The 14872-nt window shown below is 41.9% G+C and overlaps 1 protein-coding gene across 26 annotated transcripts in view; it reads right to left on the minus strand.

The window, feature by feature from the left end:
* The window catches only part of KALRN (kalirin RhoGEF kinase), a 708666-nt gene that overhangs the window by 278685 nt on the left and 415109 nt on the right, over positions 1-14872 (minus strand). For 18 of the 26 annotated variants that reach the window (XM_050781534.1, XM_050781538.1, XM_050781528.1 and 15 more), the window contains exons 17-21: positions 13233-13451; positions 9429-9578; positions 5972-6086; positions 1790-1905; positions 1180-1302 (exon numbers count right to left, since the gene is read on the minus strand). In XM_050781534.1, coding sequence (XP_050637491.1) covers positions 1180-1302; positions 1790-1905; positions 5972-6086; positions 9429-9578; positions 13233-13451 — 723 coding nt within the window. The remainder of the gene's footprint in view (positions 1-1179; positions 1303-1789; positions 1906-5971; positions 6087-9428; positions 9579-13232; positions 13452-14872) is intronic. The other 8 variants (XM_050781536.1, XM_050781532.1, XM_050781533.1 and 5 more) reach the window with 1 other exon arrangement.

A 14872-nucleotide genomic window follows, 5' to 3' on the forward strand; every position in this document is an offset into this window, starting at 1 on the left:
TGGATCTCATACTATTCATCCTGTTAATGGCTCATTATCGACCCTATTTGGAGAAGGGTGGATAGAGCCAAACTTGTTAATTCACAAGCCATTTTAATTTGGATTTGAACAGGGGTCTGTGCATCTGCCACCTTCTTTGTGCTGTTTGCTTTTGCTGGTACTGAAATGAGTCTTTTATCTGTGCTCACAGCTTTTCGCATTAGGCAAAAAGGCCCAAAGCTCACAAGGATGCAGGGAGATGCTCCCCAAAGTTGAGAGATCATAGGAAAAGATTCATAGAGTGGATAACCACTTCTGAAATATCAGCTCAGGAATGAGGCTAAGGGCCTAATTTTGTCACACCAAACCAGAGGAACATTCCTTATAGTGTCAGAGGGATCTCTGGATAGGATGTTTCCCACCTTGACCCCAACAAGAGCATCTCTCAACCTGGGAAGAGCGTCTGCTATGTGTGGAAGTGATGCCAAAAATGGCTCCTATGTGGCAAGGAGCCCCGTGTGAGAGATGAGGACACTACAAAGAGGAACTTGAGACAGATCAGATTTTCATTCAAACCCAAGTATCCTCAGATCAAATCCTGGCTGTGAAAACAGATGAAAATCAGGTTTCCTTCTATTATGGCATTCCCCACAATCTTGGTATGAATTGGTATGTACATCCTTGCACATTTTGCTCCCCAGAGACCCAGCCTAGCTCATGAGCAGGTTTGAGGCCAGATGGAAATAGCTCAGAAAAGGAGAAATTCACCTGTTTTGTGTACCCATATAGTCACTGGCCCTTCTAATAAGGTGAACTTCCCAAGCCACTCAAATTGCAAGAATATGTGGATATGTGCAGTGTTCACATGCACAGGCAACATTTTTACATGAATACACCCTTTTCCCTGATTTGGTCTGAAAGAATATAGCAGATTCCAGAACCTGGAGCATGAAGATGAGTATCTGGAAGCACAGTATATAGCAGTTGACCTCCTGCATACAGCTGCTCTACCCAGCAGCTGCAATTCTTTGGGTATTCAGGTTTCTAGAGACAATCCTTTAGGACATTTCCATACTTTCCCCCTTGCCACTGCAGCCAGGTATTTTTGCTTACAGAAGCTGTCTTTGCTTCCATAATGTGAAATTGGCCAGAATGGAGAGTTCTGGGTGGATTTGGGGAAGGGTCTGGGATGTTTCCTACCTTGGCAGGCACCCTGAATTCCCCATATTCTTTCAGCAGTTCCTGAGTCTCCTCTGTGGTCTCTCCAGTGGAGGTATGTGTTGAGAGGTAAAATTCACCTGTTTCTTGGATCCAGTCAAGCGCCTATGGGAGGAAACAACCCATCCAGTCCCCCAAAAGGCAGCTGTCAGTAGAAGACATGCCATATTACAACGAAGGTTATTGTTGGGACAACTTAATGGACCCAGGAAACACTGACACAATTTGATTGGTATGTAGCTCTGGAGTTGTTTTTTATGAATGAGCCCTCCCCTGATTTGGAACACTTACCAGCAAAGAGAGGGTCTCCCCCAGTAGACCGGGGACTCTTCTAGGCCGGGCCCAATATCATCCATGAATTAGGGGCATAGTGGGTGACCTAGCATTTCCTCATATCTCCTGTTACCAAACTCAAAACAGAGAGCTTGGTAAATGCTGAATTGCTGACAAGTGACACCCTGCTTTCTTTCCTCTTTATTCCCCACTCCCATCCCCAATTTGCTGCTGTGGCCCTCTTCTGGACTAACCCTTGGTATTGGGCCTCTGTATGCTCCCCAGAACTGAGATAGAGCCAGGGAAAGCTTTGGACAACCTGCTTAGCGCTGCGCTCGAACACCACATATTGCTGGCACTGGTCTAACCGCCGCTTCTTCAAGGTCCAGAAATGCAGCACGCGATTCTCCCTCTGCAGGAGCTCACTCAGGATGGCTGTGGGCAGAGGAGATACATATGATGGGCACAATCCAACCAACCCCTTCAGCCCCATGGCAGGTGCCAGGTGACCATGACTGTAATTTCAAGCATCCCCGCGAGACTAATCCAGCATCAGAAGAAAGGGAGCAAAAGCTGGATACAGAAAGGATTTCCTAGAAAGGAGCAAGGTCGAGGAGTCTAGGGGGAGAGCCCATTGATGAGAGTTCCATCAACTAAGGTGGCAAGAATATAACACCAGTGACTGACAAATGACCCCGATTCTTTTTATAGCAAAATTAGTCCTTGGTTCTAAGAAATCTTAGGAAGCAACTAATTCAATTGGCCCCAAGAGTCCAATGAGCATGGGTGGACCTTGACAGGAATCTCAGTCATTCTTAAGGACTCATTAGAAGAGAGGCAGGAGATTTATAGTGCAATGAGGGCTGGTGTCACTGGCTTGACAACCCACATCATGAACCATGTTCTTGGACCTGCACAAGAGGTTGTGCACACAGCACTTTAACGGCATAGCCTCGATTTAAACACTTCTAAATAGTGGGCACAGGGAAGCTGTGTTGGAATTATGTCTTCATGTTGTCTCTGGGCCCATGTTGTTTTGGATGTGATCATAAGAAAAGCTAAAAGTGATGTTAAATGAGAGTGTCTACACAAGGCATATAGCACAGCAAGTGGGCCATGGTTAGGCATTCAGTCCATGCTATTTCCCTAAGTTTTCTGTTGTTTCAGGAGTAGCTGGGTACGTGGATAGATGTCTTAAGTGTTTTAAATAGTATGTTATGCTGGAAGCAATAAAATTTATTTTATGTCTTCTTCCTGCTTCCTGTTGCCATATTAGATATTAACAAAATATATAATAATAACCATGTGAATAATATTTATCACATACTCAGTATGTGGAAGACACTCATTTTCATAATACCCCACAATGCATGCACCATTATTATATCCATTATACAGATGAGAAAACTGAGGTTTAGAGAAAGCTTTTGAGAAAGTGTAGGGAGGGTAACTAGCTCAGGGTTGTTCAGATAGGAAAGGGCAGAGTTCAGATTCAGGCCAGATCTGACTTCAGAGCCTGAGTTGTTAGTCACCTTGGTCTCTCACATTACTGGGACTATAAAGTACAAGTTTCTGTGCTTTATGAAGATGGCACAACCTGAAGTGCAGTGCTTGCACTGAGAAGTTTTTGTTGATTTTATGTACTTTTCATACCCCTTCATTCTCACCTCCCCAGCCAAGTATAGCTTTCTGAGGATAGGATGTGTTTTTCATCTTTTAGGCTAAGTGCTTTTTTTTTTTTTTTTTGAGACAGGGTCTGGCTCTGTCACCCAAGATGGAGTGCAGTCATAGCTTACTGCAGCGTCAACCTCCCGGGCTCAAGTGATCCTCCCACCTCAGCCACCTGAGTAGCTGAGACTATAGGCACATGCCACCACATCTAGCCAATTTGTAAACTTTTTTTTTTTGTAGAGACCAGGGTCTCACTATCTTGCCCAGGCTGGTCTCAAACTCCTGAGCTCAAGTGATCCTCCTGCCTCTGTCTCGGTCTCCCAAAGTGCTAGGATTACAGGTGTGAGCCAGTGTGCCCAACCTTTTATGGGTCCAATTATTCACCCTTCCCTGTATCTAAGCCTTTATCATGTAACTTTCATTCCTTCCCAAAGAGGCAAGTACAGTTTCTCACTCCCCAACTGATGTTGGCCACATAGCTTGGCCACATAACTTGCTCTGGCAAATGAGTTGTTAACAGATAAAACAGAAGCAGGGCCTTGAAACGTACTTGTAGACTTGACTTTGCTCCTTGTACCTCTGCTATCACCACTATAGGAACTTCTCCTGGGTAACTGCTGCCCCTTCAACCCAGGTCCCAGAATGAATACACGTGGAGCAAACAAGACCTTACCTGGAGTGAAGGAGCCAAGCTAGCCAGACTTGCAGTCTGAAGCACAACTGCACTGCTGAGCCCAGCTGAGATGCTGCTCCCCAGCCAATGCACAGCCACTTGAACAACATATGCTTACAGTGGATATCATTGAATTTTGTTTGTTATGCAGCCATATAACAACCAGCAGCATAAAAAAGCCAAAACTATGTGGCACTGGTGTTGAGTCTAGGTAGTAAGTGAAAAGGAAACTGATATATAAGGGATTGTAGGTCCCTCAGGTGGAAGCTTCAACTGGGGAAGGAAGAAGTAGAAACCCATTTCTTTTAGTCTTTATGTTCCCTAGCCAGAGTTTTGCTCACTGAAGCTCCCTCTACGGTGTGGCTAAGAGAATCAACCCAGATCAGGCAGAAATCATAAAGAGTTTCAGGATTATTTTCCCCCCTCTTCTTGAAAGCTTTCACATGGGCAACAACCTGGTCTTGCCTCCAAGAAGATGTAGGCATTTCTCACTGTCTCTGGGTGCCTGTTACTCTTCAGCACGCAGAGGTGTAGGTGGGATATGTGGTCTCTCAGTAGGCAGCTGGCCTCACCCAATCTCCCATCTACATTTGGAAGCCAGAACAGATGCTTTCAAATGTGCCAGAAGAAGTGACATAATACCAGCTCCCCACAGGTCCCCTGACCACAAATAGATTAGCACATTTGGAAGAGAAACTCTGCTCCCTCCTCTCTGTAGGGAACTTTGATTCCTAGATTTAATTCTGTCCAGTGGCCTCTGTTCTCTCCAACTCTTGAGCAATCTGAGCAAAGAGGGAAGCCTTTCTTAAGCAGACCACGCATCCTACCCTGTCCATGGTGTCTCCAAGCCCATATCACTCCTCACTCCAAGTCAGCTTGGGTTCCCTCCCTAGCCTCGGGCTCCAGAGTTATATTTCTGTGCCTTGGCAAGATGACATTTGTTAAACTCTTCACTCACTCAAAGGCTAATTTCTGCATGGTCAGAATAATTCCACAGATAATGATTTAAGTTTCACATGGTCAGATAATAGGTAATTTTAAAAAGTTATGTATTTATTATCATAGACTTTCTAGAATTCAGAGAGATATTAAAGATGATGTAGAATAGCACTTACCTAAATTTTATGAACACATAAATCACCTGGTTGGTAGAATTGGGCAGTTCTTGCCAACATGCAGGTTCTTTGTGCTTTTTTTCTTTTTTTTTTTCTTTATTTGAGACAGGGTCTCACTCTAATTGCCCAGGCTGGAGTACAACGGTGCAAATGTGGTTCACTGCAGCCTCCAGCTCCTGGGCTCAAACGATCCTTTCATCTCAGCCTCCTGAGTAACTACAGCTATAGGCATGCCACCATACCAGGCAAATTTTTTAACTTTTTGTAGAGACGGGGTCTCACTATGTTGCCCAGGATGGTCTTGAACTCCTGGCCTCAAGCAATCCTCCCATCTCAACCTCCCAAAGTGCCAAAATGCAGTTTCTGACTCAGTTGGTTTGGGTGTGGCCTGAGATTCTGTATTTCTTACACTCTCCCCCAGGGATGTCAATGTGGCTGGTCTGGGAACTACAATTTGAGTAGCAAGAGTCTAGATGCTCCCCTCATTTTAAATAAGAAACTAAAGTTTTAAAAGGCTTAATCAATCAGTGACAAATCCAGGGTCAGCATTTGGTCTTAGGATTCTCAGTCCACATTCTGTTCCTAGGCTATAAGACACCCTAGTCTTGTTCTGTTCAATATATTAACTAGGAGCCACATACAGTAATCTACATTTAAATTACTTAATATTAAACAAAAGTTAAAATTTAGTTCCTCAGTTGCACTAGGCACATTTCAAGCGCTCAATAGCTGCTGTATTGCACAGCGTAGATACAGGCAATTTCCATTATTTCAGAAAATTCCACTAGGCAGTGCTGCCCAGACTCTAAGATAAATGAAAATACTTGGGGAAATTTTATCCTTGTTTTTGCCTTCCAGATCTTGAAGCATGTTTAAAAATTAACCATGAATCATTACTGCCCACACCATCCCACATCATACATTTTCATTTCCAAGGAGAAGCAGCAGGAAATTTGAGACTGTGTGAAAACTGGGTACATGGTATATTTCAGGGAGGGGCATTCGCTGAAGTGACCGGTGGCTGGGCAGGTCTCTCACTGACCTTTCACTTGTTGCTCGGGTCCCCGAGTGTGGCTGGCGACACTGGGCATGCTGACGTTGTTCCTGTGGATGTACTTGAGAAACACCTCAGCATTCCGCCGAGCCAGGGTGCATGCCTGAGAAAGACAAAGTCGTGAGGCCCCTGTCCCAGCAGGTGTATGGAATCCAAGACAATGGAGAAGGCATACACACCTTCCTTCTACATTTTCTTTTCTTTTTTTTTTTGAGACAGAGTCTCACTCTGTTGCCTAGGCTGCAGTGCAGTGGCGTGAGCATAGCTCACTGCAGCCTCCACCTCCCAAGCTCAAGCGGTCCTTCCATCTCAGCCTCCTGAGTAACTGGGACTACAGGGGCCCACCACCACACCTAGCTAATTTTGTGCATTTTTTGTAAAGACAAGGTCTCACTATGTTGCCCAGGCTGGTCTCAAACTACTGGGCTCAAGCAATCTGCCCACCTTGGCCTCCCAAAGTGCTGGGATTACAGGCATGAGCCATGGCACCTGGTTCCTCCTTGTACTTTTTAGGAAGCTCAAGAACTCTGAAGGAATCTAGAAGAAGCAGAGCCCTGGAAGTTATCACTGGTTCATGGATACTCCAATTCCAATTTATGGAGATCACCCTTCTGAGCTTTTCTTTTGTCAAGTGAAGAATTACTCCTTTCTGTCTCTGTCCATTCCATCTCAGATAAAAATCAGATATCAGCCACCCTTTGTCTCCTTCTATGTTGACCAGGCATTACTAATATTCACTCTCGGCCTACTTTTCCTCAGCCACCAGAATGCCTCTTACATGACCACTGGTGTAAGCTCAGGAAACATAAACCCACTTGAAAATCAGTGTGACTTAGACTTGAGCAAGTAAATTTGGTAAACACATCTATTAACCCTACATTCCAAATCTAAATGGAAATTACCGACATTTTTCAGACTTATTTGCCTATCAAGTCCCCCTCATCTAAATATCACGAATAAGCATTCTATTGTTGAAGAATGCCAGTCTACATAAAGGACTAACAGCTGTTATATTACCTACTCCCCTTATGACTCATATTAGCTGTGGGTGGCACACAGAGGGCTGGTCACATTCTCCTTGGTGTGCTGATGGACAAGACTGGAGCCCGGAAAGGGCAGGAGCCAGGAAGCAACTCAGATCTAGGATCTAGGATGACTGACAGTATTTCCTGTTCCTCTCAAGCCTAGTATTTTCTGGATTTCTCTATAAAGCAGGGTTTTTTTCTGGTTGTAAAGTAATAAATACTAGCATACTAATTTTTAATCCATAGTTTTCAGAATTAAATGATCTCTAGTAAAACTGTGAAATTTTATTTCATTTTTCTTTGAAATTTTATTTTATTTTTTCTTCTACACACCCTGAAATGTAAAATTTCAGAATCTTATACTTTCCTTCTGATCCTACAATATAATTAAAAATTATTATATAATTAATAGAAACAATTATAAAATTTTATAATTTTCTGGTTATATAAAAAAATTAGCAACAAAGGTATCTGGGATATCTGGTACACAAACACCTGCTGGTGAGTCCATGAACACAGAGGCTCCTGAATGAAAAAGCTTGATGGTGTTTTCAGCTTAAGGAGTTTCAAACGGATCAACTAATGAATACAAATAAAGAGCTCAATATTCTATCTACTGGGCTTATAATTCCCACAGTGATAGGGAGCTTCTCACTGTGGTTTTAGGGACATATGGAAAACATCAGACCAGAGGGTTTTCTATTTATTTCTTCAATAGAAATATTTTATTTTAATTTTATGGAGAAATATCTTTATACTTCTGTTTGAGATTTTTATATGCTCTACTTAAATTGTTCCATTTTAAACTTTGCTTTGCAATAGGGAAAACTTTAAAAAATCACCATAAGCTCTGCACAGAAGAATTTCTATCTAGTCTTATTAGTAAGAGCTGATTACTAAAGGTTCTGACCCATATAGGTGCAGATACAAGATAGATAGGAGGAGGGAAGGGAGAAGCCAGCTTAAAAAAAAATAAAAATTAAGCTCAAGGTGGTCAAGTAGAGAAAATCCCTAATAAAAGAAAGGCAGGTAATTACAGAATTGAATAAAATCAATGGTAACATGTCAGGGTATAAAAATTCTCTCTTCTATTCCCAGAAACCTGAGAGGAAGCATAACATGAAAGCAAGAAATCTGAGAGCAAACGGAGCCTTTAGATGAGCTTGAACACAGAAGAGAGGAGATCAGAGGAGATCAAAGACTGGGGAAGGAGGCTCACAAGGACTTCCCACACCAGCTGACAGTCTGTGCAGAGCTGGCCTGTGCTTCCTCCCTCGGAAGGCAGGGCTCTAGCAGAATACTTGGAATAAGGCATTTCTCTCTTAATACAGAAGAATGAACAGTGTTGTGTGTTAGTAATTGGTAATTGTTAGATTGATAAATAAATAGGGCATCCAAATTCATTTCTTTAATTCTTACCCTAATTTTTGCATCTTCCATTTATAAAATATTTTAATCATGTTTTATATCTAAGCTTATATCTTTTTGATATTACTATCAAAAATAATTTAATTAGCCAAACATAACTGAATGAAAGCATGTCTTTTTCTCAGTTAACAACATCCATGGGATATTGGGATATCTGAAGATTGCAGTAGTAGTAACAGTGTATCCCGATAGCCTAACTATACAAAAAGTGCCAAGAGAGAAATAAATGTTGGAAATGTAACCTTTCACCTTTGAAATTAGCCAGTCAACATCTTCATTATACTCCCTTACACCTTTAGGGAAGAGGTTAGAAAAAAAGAGGGGATAGGAAGCATGTTTGAAGCTGTGCGTGTGTCTGTGGGTGTGTGTGCGCGTGTGTGCGTGTGTGTGTGTGAGAGACAAAGAGAGAGACAGACAGGAGGAGGAGGAGGAGAACAAAGAAAGAGAGAAGGAAGGGGAGGGGAGGGGAGGGGAGGAGAAGGGGGGGAAAGAAAGAAAGAAAGAAAGAAAAAGAAAGAAAGAAAGAAAGGAAGGAAGGAAGGAAGGAAAGAAAGAAAGAAAGTAAGAAAAAGAAAGAAAGAAAGAAAGAAAGAGAAAGAAAGAAAGAAAGAAAGAAAGAAAGAAAGAAAGAAAGAAAGAAAGAAAGAAAGAAAGAAAGAAAGAAAGAAAGAAAGAAAGAAAGAAAGGAAGGAAGGAAGGAAGGAAGGAAGGAAGGAAGGAAGGAAGGAAGGAAGGAAGGAAGGAAAGAAAGGAAGGGAAAGAAAGGGAAAGAAAGAGAGAGAGAGGGAGGGAGGGAGGAAGGAAGGGAAGGAAGGGAAGGAAAGGAAGGAAGGCAAGGAAGGCAAGGAAGGCAGAAAAGAAAGGAAGGAAAGAAAAGAAAGAAGGAAAGAAAAGAAAGAAGGAAAGAAAGGAGAAAAAGAGAAAGAGAAAGAGGATAAAAGAACAAGGCCAAGGCCAGGAGTCTGAGCCCTTGCATGACAATGTGCTCTGACCTTAAGAAAGGCCTCCTTTTGTTCCAAATGTTTGCTGATGAGTGGAATGACATGGTCGATCTCTGCCGCTGGCCCCAGCTTATCTCGTCCACCACACCAGTCCTCATCTCTCCGGTATTCTTGCTCTAAGCTCTCCAGGACACTACACACCTAGTGAACCATGGAAGAAAAGACTCAGTAAATTAATTATTCCGGAAGTATTCTCTGAGGACCTTCAGCCTATAGAAGCCTACACATATGACATTTTTCATTAGAAGTTTAATGCCTCTGAGACATCTAAGAGAAATCCAGGAGGCAGTGACAGTCTTGTGTCTGAAACCTGGGAGACATTATGACTGGAGATATGGATTTTGGAATCATCTTTTTATGGGAGTTGATGACATTAACTAAGAATAGTAGGTAAAGTAAGAAAGTAAGACAATCTGGTATCTTTGGAGTTTCAGTGTTTTTACATATTGTTATAATCTCACAATAACTATAAATTAGGTAGAATAGGAAACGAGGTTTGGAGAAGATAACTTGATTTATCCGACCATCTGTACTTGTCCCATAGTAAGTAGCCTCAAGCAGAGACAAAGGAGGAAGTTGCCTATGTTGTATGGTTTACGGGCCATAAATGAATGTCATCTTTTTCCTCCCCTGGAGAAAAATGTCTCAAAAATCCAACCATAATACATGACATCTCCAGGATCTCTATTACAAAATACACATTTCCTGTAGAGGGGTAACAAATTTAGGTTAACCTAAAAGACAGTTAAGAAGGTTTTTAGTTCTAAAGATGCTGAGAGGCCATGCTAAGTGACCTTATAAATGAACTCAGAAGAGAGCAAAAGCATTTTGAAGTAGGTTTGGAGGGAAATTCAGCCTGGGTCTCACAGTGGAAAACTCAAGGCAGCCTAGTATCAGGGCCTGGAGGATGATGCAGAAAATTGAAACTCATATTCCATACAGACATCCTTCCATATCTGTGGGTTCTACATCCATGATTCAACCAACTATGGATTGAAAATACTTAGTTAAAAAGTACAGCAATAAAAAATAATACAAATAAAAACAATAGAGTACAACAACTATTTACTATAATACTTACGTATTATAAGTAATCCAGAGATGATCTAAATTACATGGGAGAATGTATATAGGTTACAAGCAAGTACTATGCCATTTTATATCAGGAACGTCAACATCTGAAAAGTCTGGTATCTGTGAGGGGTCCTGAAACAAATACCCCACGGATACTGGATTTCCTTCAATAGACCTTGGGATGACTGGATTTCCTTCAATAGACTTTGATTACTTGTTCGGATATGGCAGCAGGGAAGAACAGCTATGACTATCCTTGGCCTTCTCTGAGAAAGTCTTTTGATGAAAGATGTCTTTTTTTTTTTTTTTCTTTTGAGATGGAGTCTAGCTTTTTCACCTAGGCTAGAGTGCAGTGGTGCAATCTCGGCTCAATGCAACCTCTGCCTAAGTGATTCTCCTGCCTCAGGCTCCCGAGTAGCTGGGATTACAGGTGCCCACCACCATATCCAGCTAATTTTTGTATTTTTAGTAGAGACGGGGTTTCACCATGTTGGTCAGGCCGGTCTTGAACTCCTGACCTCGAGTGATCCACCTGCCTTGGCCTCCCAAAGTACTGGGATTACAGGCGTGAGCCTCCGCGCCCAGCCAGATGAAAGATGTCTTTGGATAGGGCATTCATTGAGTTATGAACTGAGCTGAAAGATGTGCTGAAAGCTGTCCCAGGAAGAACACCCTCATAGCCAGACACGCTTCTCGCGTCATGAGAAGATCTGTCACCGAACTCAAGGTGACTTCTCTAGTCCCATCTCTAGCATCACGTCTTTCTTTCTGAAAGGCCTGAAACGTGCAGGCAGCTCATGTTTTGAGATAAAACAGCTTATAGACATGCAAAAACTTTAAGAAAAAGGGTACTTAAGATCTGTCCCATGATAGGACTGAACTTAGGAGCAAACAATTTGGGAGTTGGAAGAAATGAAAAGATTATTAGGTATAAATACTTTAACAAGAGAGGAAACAGAAATCCAGAGGGGTAAAGTAACCTTTGGCAAGGTCACTTCAGGGTAAAATTTCTTGACTCCTATTCCAGTGCCCTTCACCATCTTGATCCATTTCAAATTAAAATTTGTGTATAATATTAGACAGGAATTAAGCCTCATTTGTTTCCATACGGATATTCAGTTGTCCAGCATCCTTTGCTGAAAAGACTTTCCTTCACTCATTGAATTTTTTTTGTCAAAAATCAACTGACTGTATATATGTGGATCTATTTCTATCACCACTATTCTGTCTCATTGTGTTTATTCTTATTCCAAATACCATTCTGTCTTGATCCCTGCTGCTTTAGAATAAGTCCTTAAATCAGGCAGTGTGACTTGTCCAACTTTGTTCTTCCTTTCAAAATTGTTTTGGCTGTTCTAGTTTCTTTGCATCTGTATTCTTTGCATTTTCATTTTATTTCCACATAAATCTTAGAATCAATGTATCAATTTCTACAAAAAAAAAGCTTGCTGGGATTTGACTGAGACTATGTTGAATCTATGGATCAACTGGGGATGCTCTTTATCATCTTAGTCTGCAGCTCCTCACTTCTGTGGCCATCAAAGGAGTCATCCCTCTGAAGCAACAGAAAGGACTGAGAGAAGGGATGGAGACTCTAACCCTGGCTGCAGGGCCCTCTGATGCACATGTCACATTTTCTCCAAGGGAGACTTTCCGATGGTCCCTGTAAGTCACCCAAGGAGAATGATTCTCTGATTTATTTCTACCAGGGAACAATTCAGAGAAGGAAACTACTATACATTGAATAAAATTACTCCTGTTTTAAACCTGTTTCATAAAAATAATTCCCTAACAGCACCCAAGTCTTTTTAAAAATCCTCTTAGCCCTGTGCATATTGCTGTACAGATGAAAGGGTAACACACTGCATCTTTATGGCCCTGCTGCCCAGCTCCTGCCTTTTCTCCCACAGCAGCATCATCTTATCCGGTGCATTCCTAGTTCCCCAGTGTCAGCTGTGTTTCCTCCATTAGACTGGAGGCCCCAGGAATGAAAGAACCATGTGTTTTTCAAGCAGTGCATAATGCCTAACTGTGGTAGATTTAATTATTGTTCAGCCACTATTCATTCTCCTCTCCTAACCTTCATAGGAGGCATTGCTGCCTCACTGACGTTGGCTTGGCCATGTGACTTATTTTAGCCAATGAGATGAAAGAGAATATGACACAAGCAAAGACTTGAAATGCACTTGTATGGTAGATTTTGGACTCTTGTATTCCTGCCTTTAACTATAAATGTGCCTGAGATGGCTTCAGGTCAAGGAGGACAAGAGACATGGGAACAGATCTAGACCCAGTCTGCATCTCAAAGCCTAGTTCTACCAAGTTCAGCCAAGATCAGCTGAACCCCAGACACTTAAGCAAAAAAAATAAATGTTTATTATTTTATATCACTGAGTTTTGGGGTGTTTTGTTACACAGCACTATGGTGGTAACAGCTGACTAATATACTGTCCAAATCTAGCCTTTAGTATACACCCAATTTCTATTTCAACACCTCCCTATAGATCTGGTAAGTTTGAGAAATTTATGAGAAACAAACCCCATGGTCCAGTGCTCAAATGGCAAGGATGATAAGGAAGCCAACTGTGGTGTTTCCACAAATTATTCTTCAAATGTTAGTACGGAGAGGACTGACGTTAATTACTGCACATTAACACTGCAAGGCAGAAAATAGTCCTCGGTCAATCTCAGCCCCACAAGCCCCACAATCCTTTCCCTCACCTGTTCAGAAGTTTTGTAAAAGGCCACAGAGGCATTGACCAGTTTTAGCCGGTCTTCCATCTTCAGCATGAGCTGCTGCCAGTGGAGGGCCACCTTCTCAGCACATTCCCGGATGGCATCGGCATCGTAGTGGCCGGCCTGGAGCAGCACCTCGGCTTTCTGCTGTACCTGCAGGGCACTCTGGTGCGTCTTCTGCAAGGAAGTGGCATGAAAGAGGGACTGGGCACAAGGAGAGGAGAGAAAGGTCCGTGGGAACAACCCAGGCGTGGTATGGGAGGGGGTGGAGTGAGGCGTGAGTGAAAAGATGCAGAGAAGTTAAAGAGCTTTAAATGACTGATCCATTTTGTCATGACCATTAATACATTATTATTTTAAAAGCATATTTTAAAAAAGAATATCATACATTTTGATTAGCTAATCTCTCACGACCCTAAATTCTGTCCCCATTTCTTTCTTTTTCCTTGCAGCACTCTAGATTTTAAGGACATTTCAGTTTCTATAGAAGGGAAACAGAAGTTGTGTATCAATCTGCTCCCTAACTGGTTCATAAATTTCCTTCGCATATAGAATAATAAAATTGTACATTGAGTTTTCAAAGGAGGTTACTACTGCAGTCCCATTTTACAGATCAAGTATAGACAGCACATGAAAAGAAACTTCATGTAACACAAATCTCAGCTAACAATGCAATCATTTAAAATATTAATAATCAGTTGAAAAAGATTCCACTTAAAGGAATAAATTTGGAAGGTTAACAAAGCTAGAAAATAATCTCCTACATCATCCCTTAATTACTTCACCGGGGGGCACAACAGTGCAGGAGAAAATTCACCTCAATACATAATCCCCATGTTATTTACATATCCCTTCAGGAGATACATATATATGTAGAAGGTCTATTTTCTTTCTTTTTTCTTTTCTTTTCTTTTTTTTTTTTTTTTTGAGATAGGGTCTTGATCTGTCACCCAGGCTGAACAGTGCAGTGCAATGATGCAATCATGGCTTGCTGCAGCCTTGAACTGGGCTCAAGCAATCCTCTTGCCTCAGGCCCCAAAGTAGCTGGATAGCTGGGACGACAGGTGTGTGCCATCACACTTGGTTAATTTTTCACTTTTTGTAAAAATGGGATCTTGCTGTCTTGCCCAGGCTGGTCTCAAACTCCTAGCTTCAAATGATCCTCTGGCCTCAGCCTCCCAAAGTGCTGGGATTACAGGCAAGAACCACCACACCTGGCCAGAAGGTCTATTTTTTTTTTTTAATCCTTTCTGATTTAGGCTAAATGTGCTATGTGCTATCTGAGTTTATATTAACTGTAGAAGGTGGGGAGAACTAGGGTGGCCGGGAAAGAACCAAATGGGATTAAGATTTACTAAGACAAAATACGGATGTGGATGATCTATAAGAGAATGTTAGAGCCCCACTGACTTGACAGAGCTAATATCATCCCAACCTCAACTGCTGGGATTGTTCCAGACTGATGGAGTAGTACTAATTTGGTCTTTGCACTTTTGAGGAAATAATAGTTCAGCTGGCAGTGAAAAAGAACAGCTAGAACTCAGTAACTTACTCCAGAATTATTTTCTGCCCTTCTTCTTGGGCAGCAATTCTGGACAGTTCCCAAGAGCTAATCCACTTTGCAC

Source organism: Macaca thibetana, chromosome 2, assembly GCF_024542745.1.
Source record: "Macaca thibetana thibetana isolate TM-01 chromosome 2, ASM2454274v1, whole genome shotgun sequence".
In the NCBI taxonomy this organism is placed as follows: domain Eukaryota; kingdom Metazoa; phylum Chordata; class Mammalia; order Primates; family Cercopithecidae; genus Macaca; species Macaca thibetana.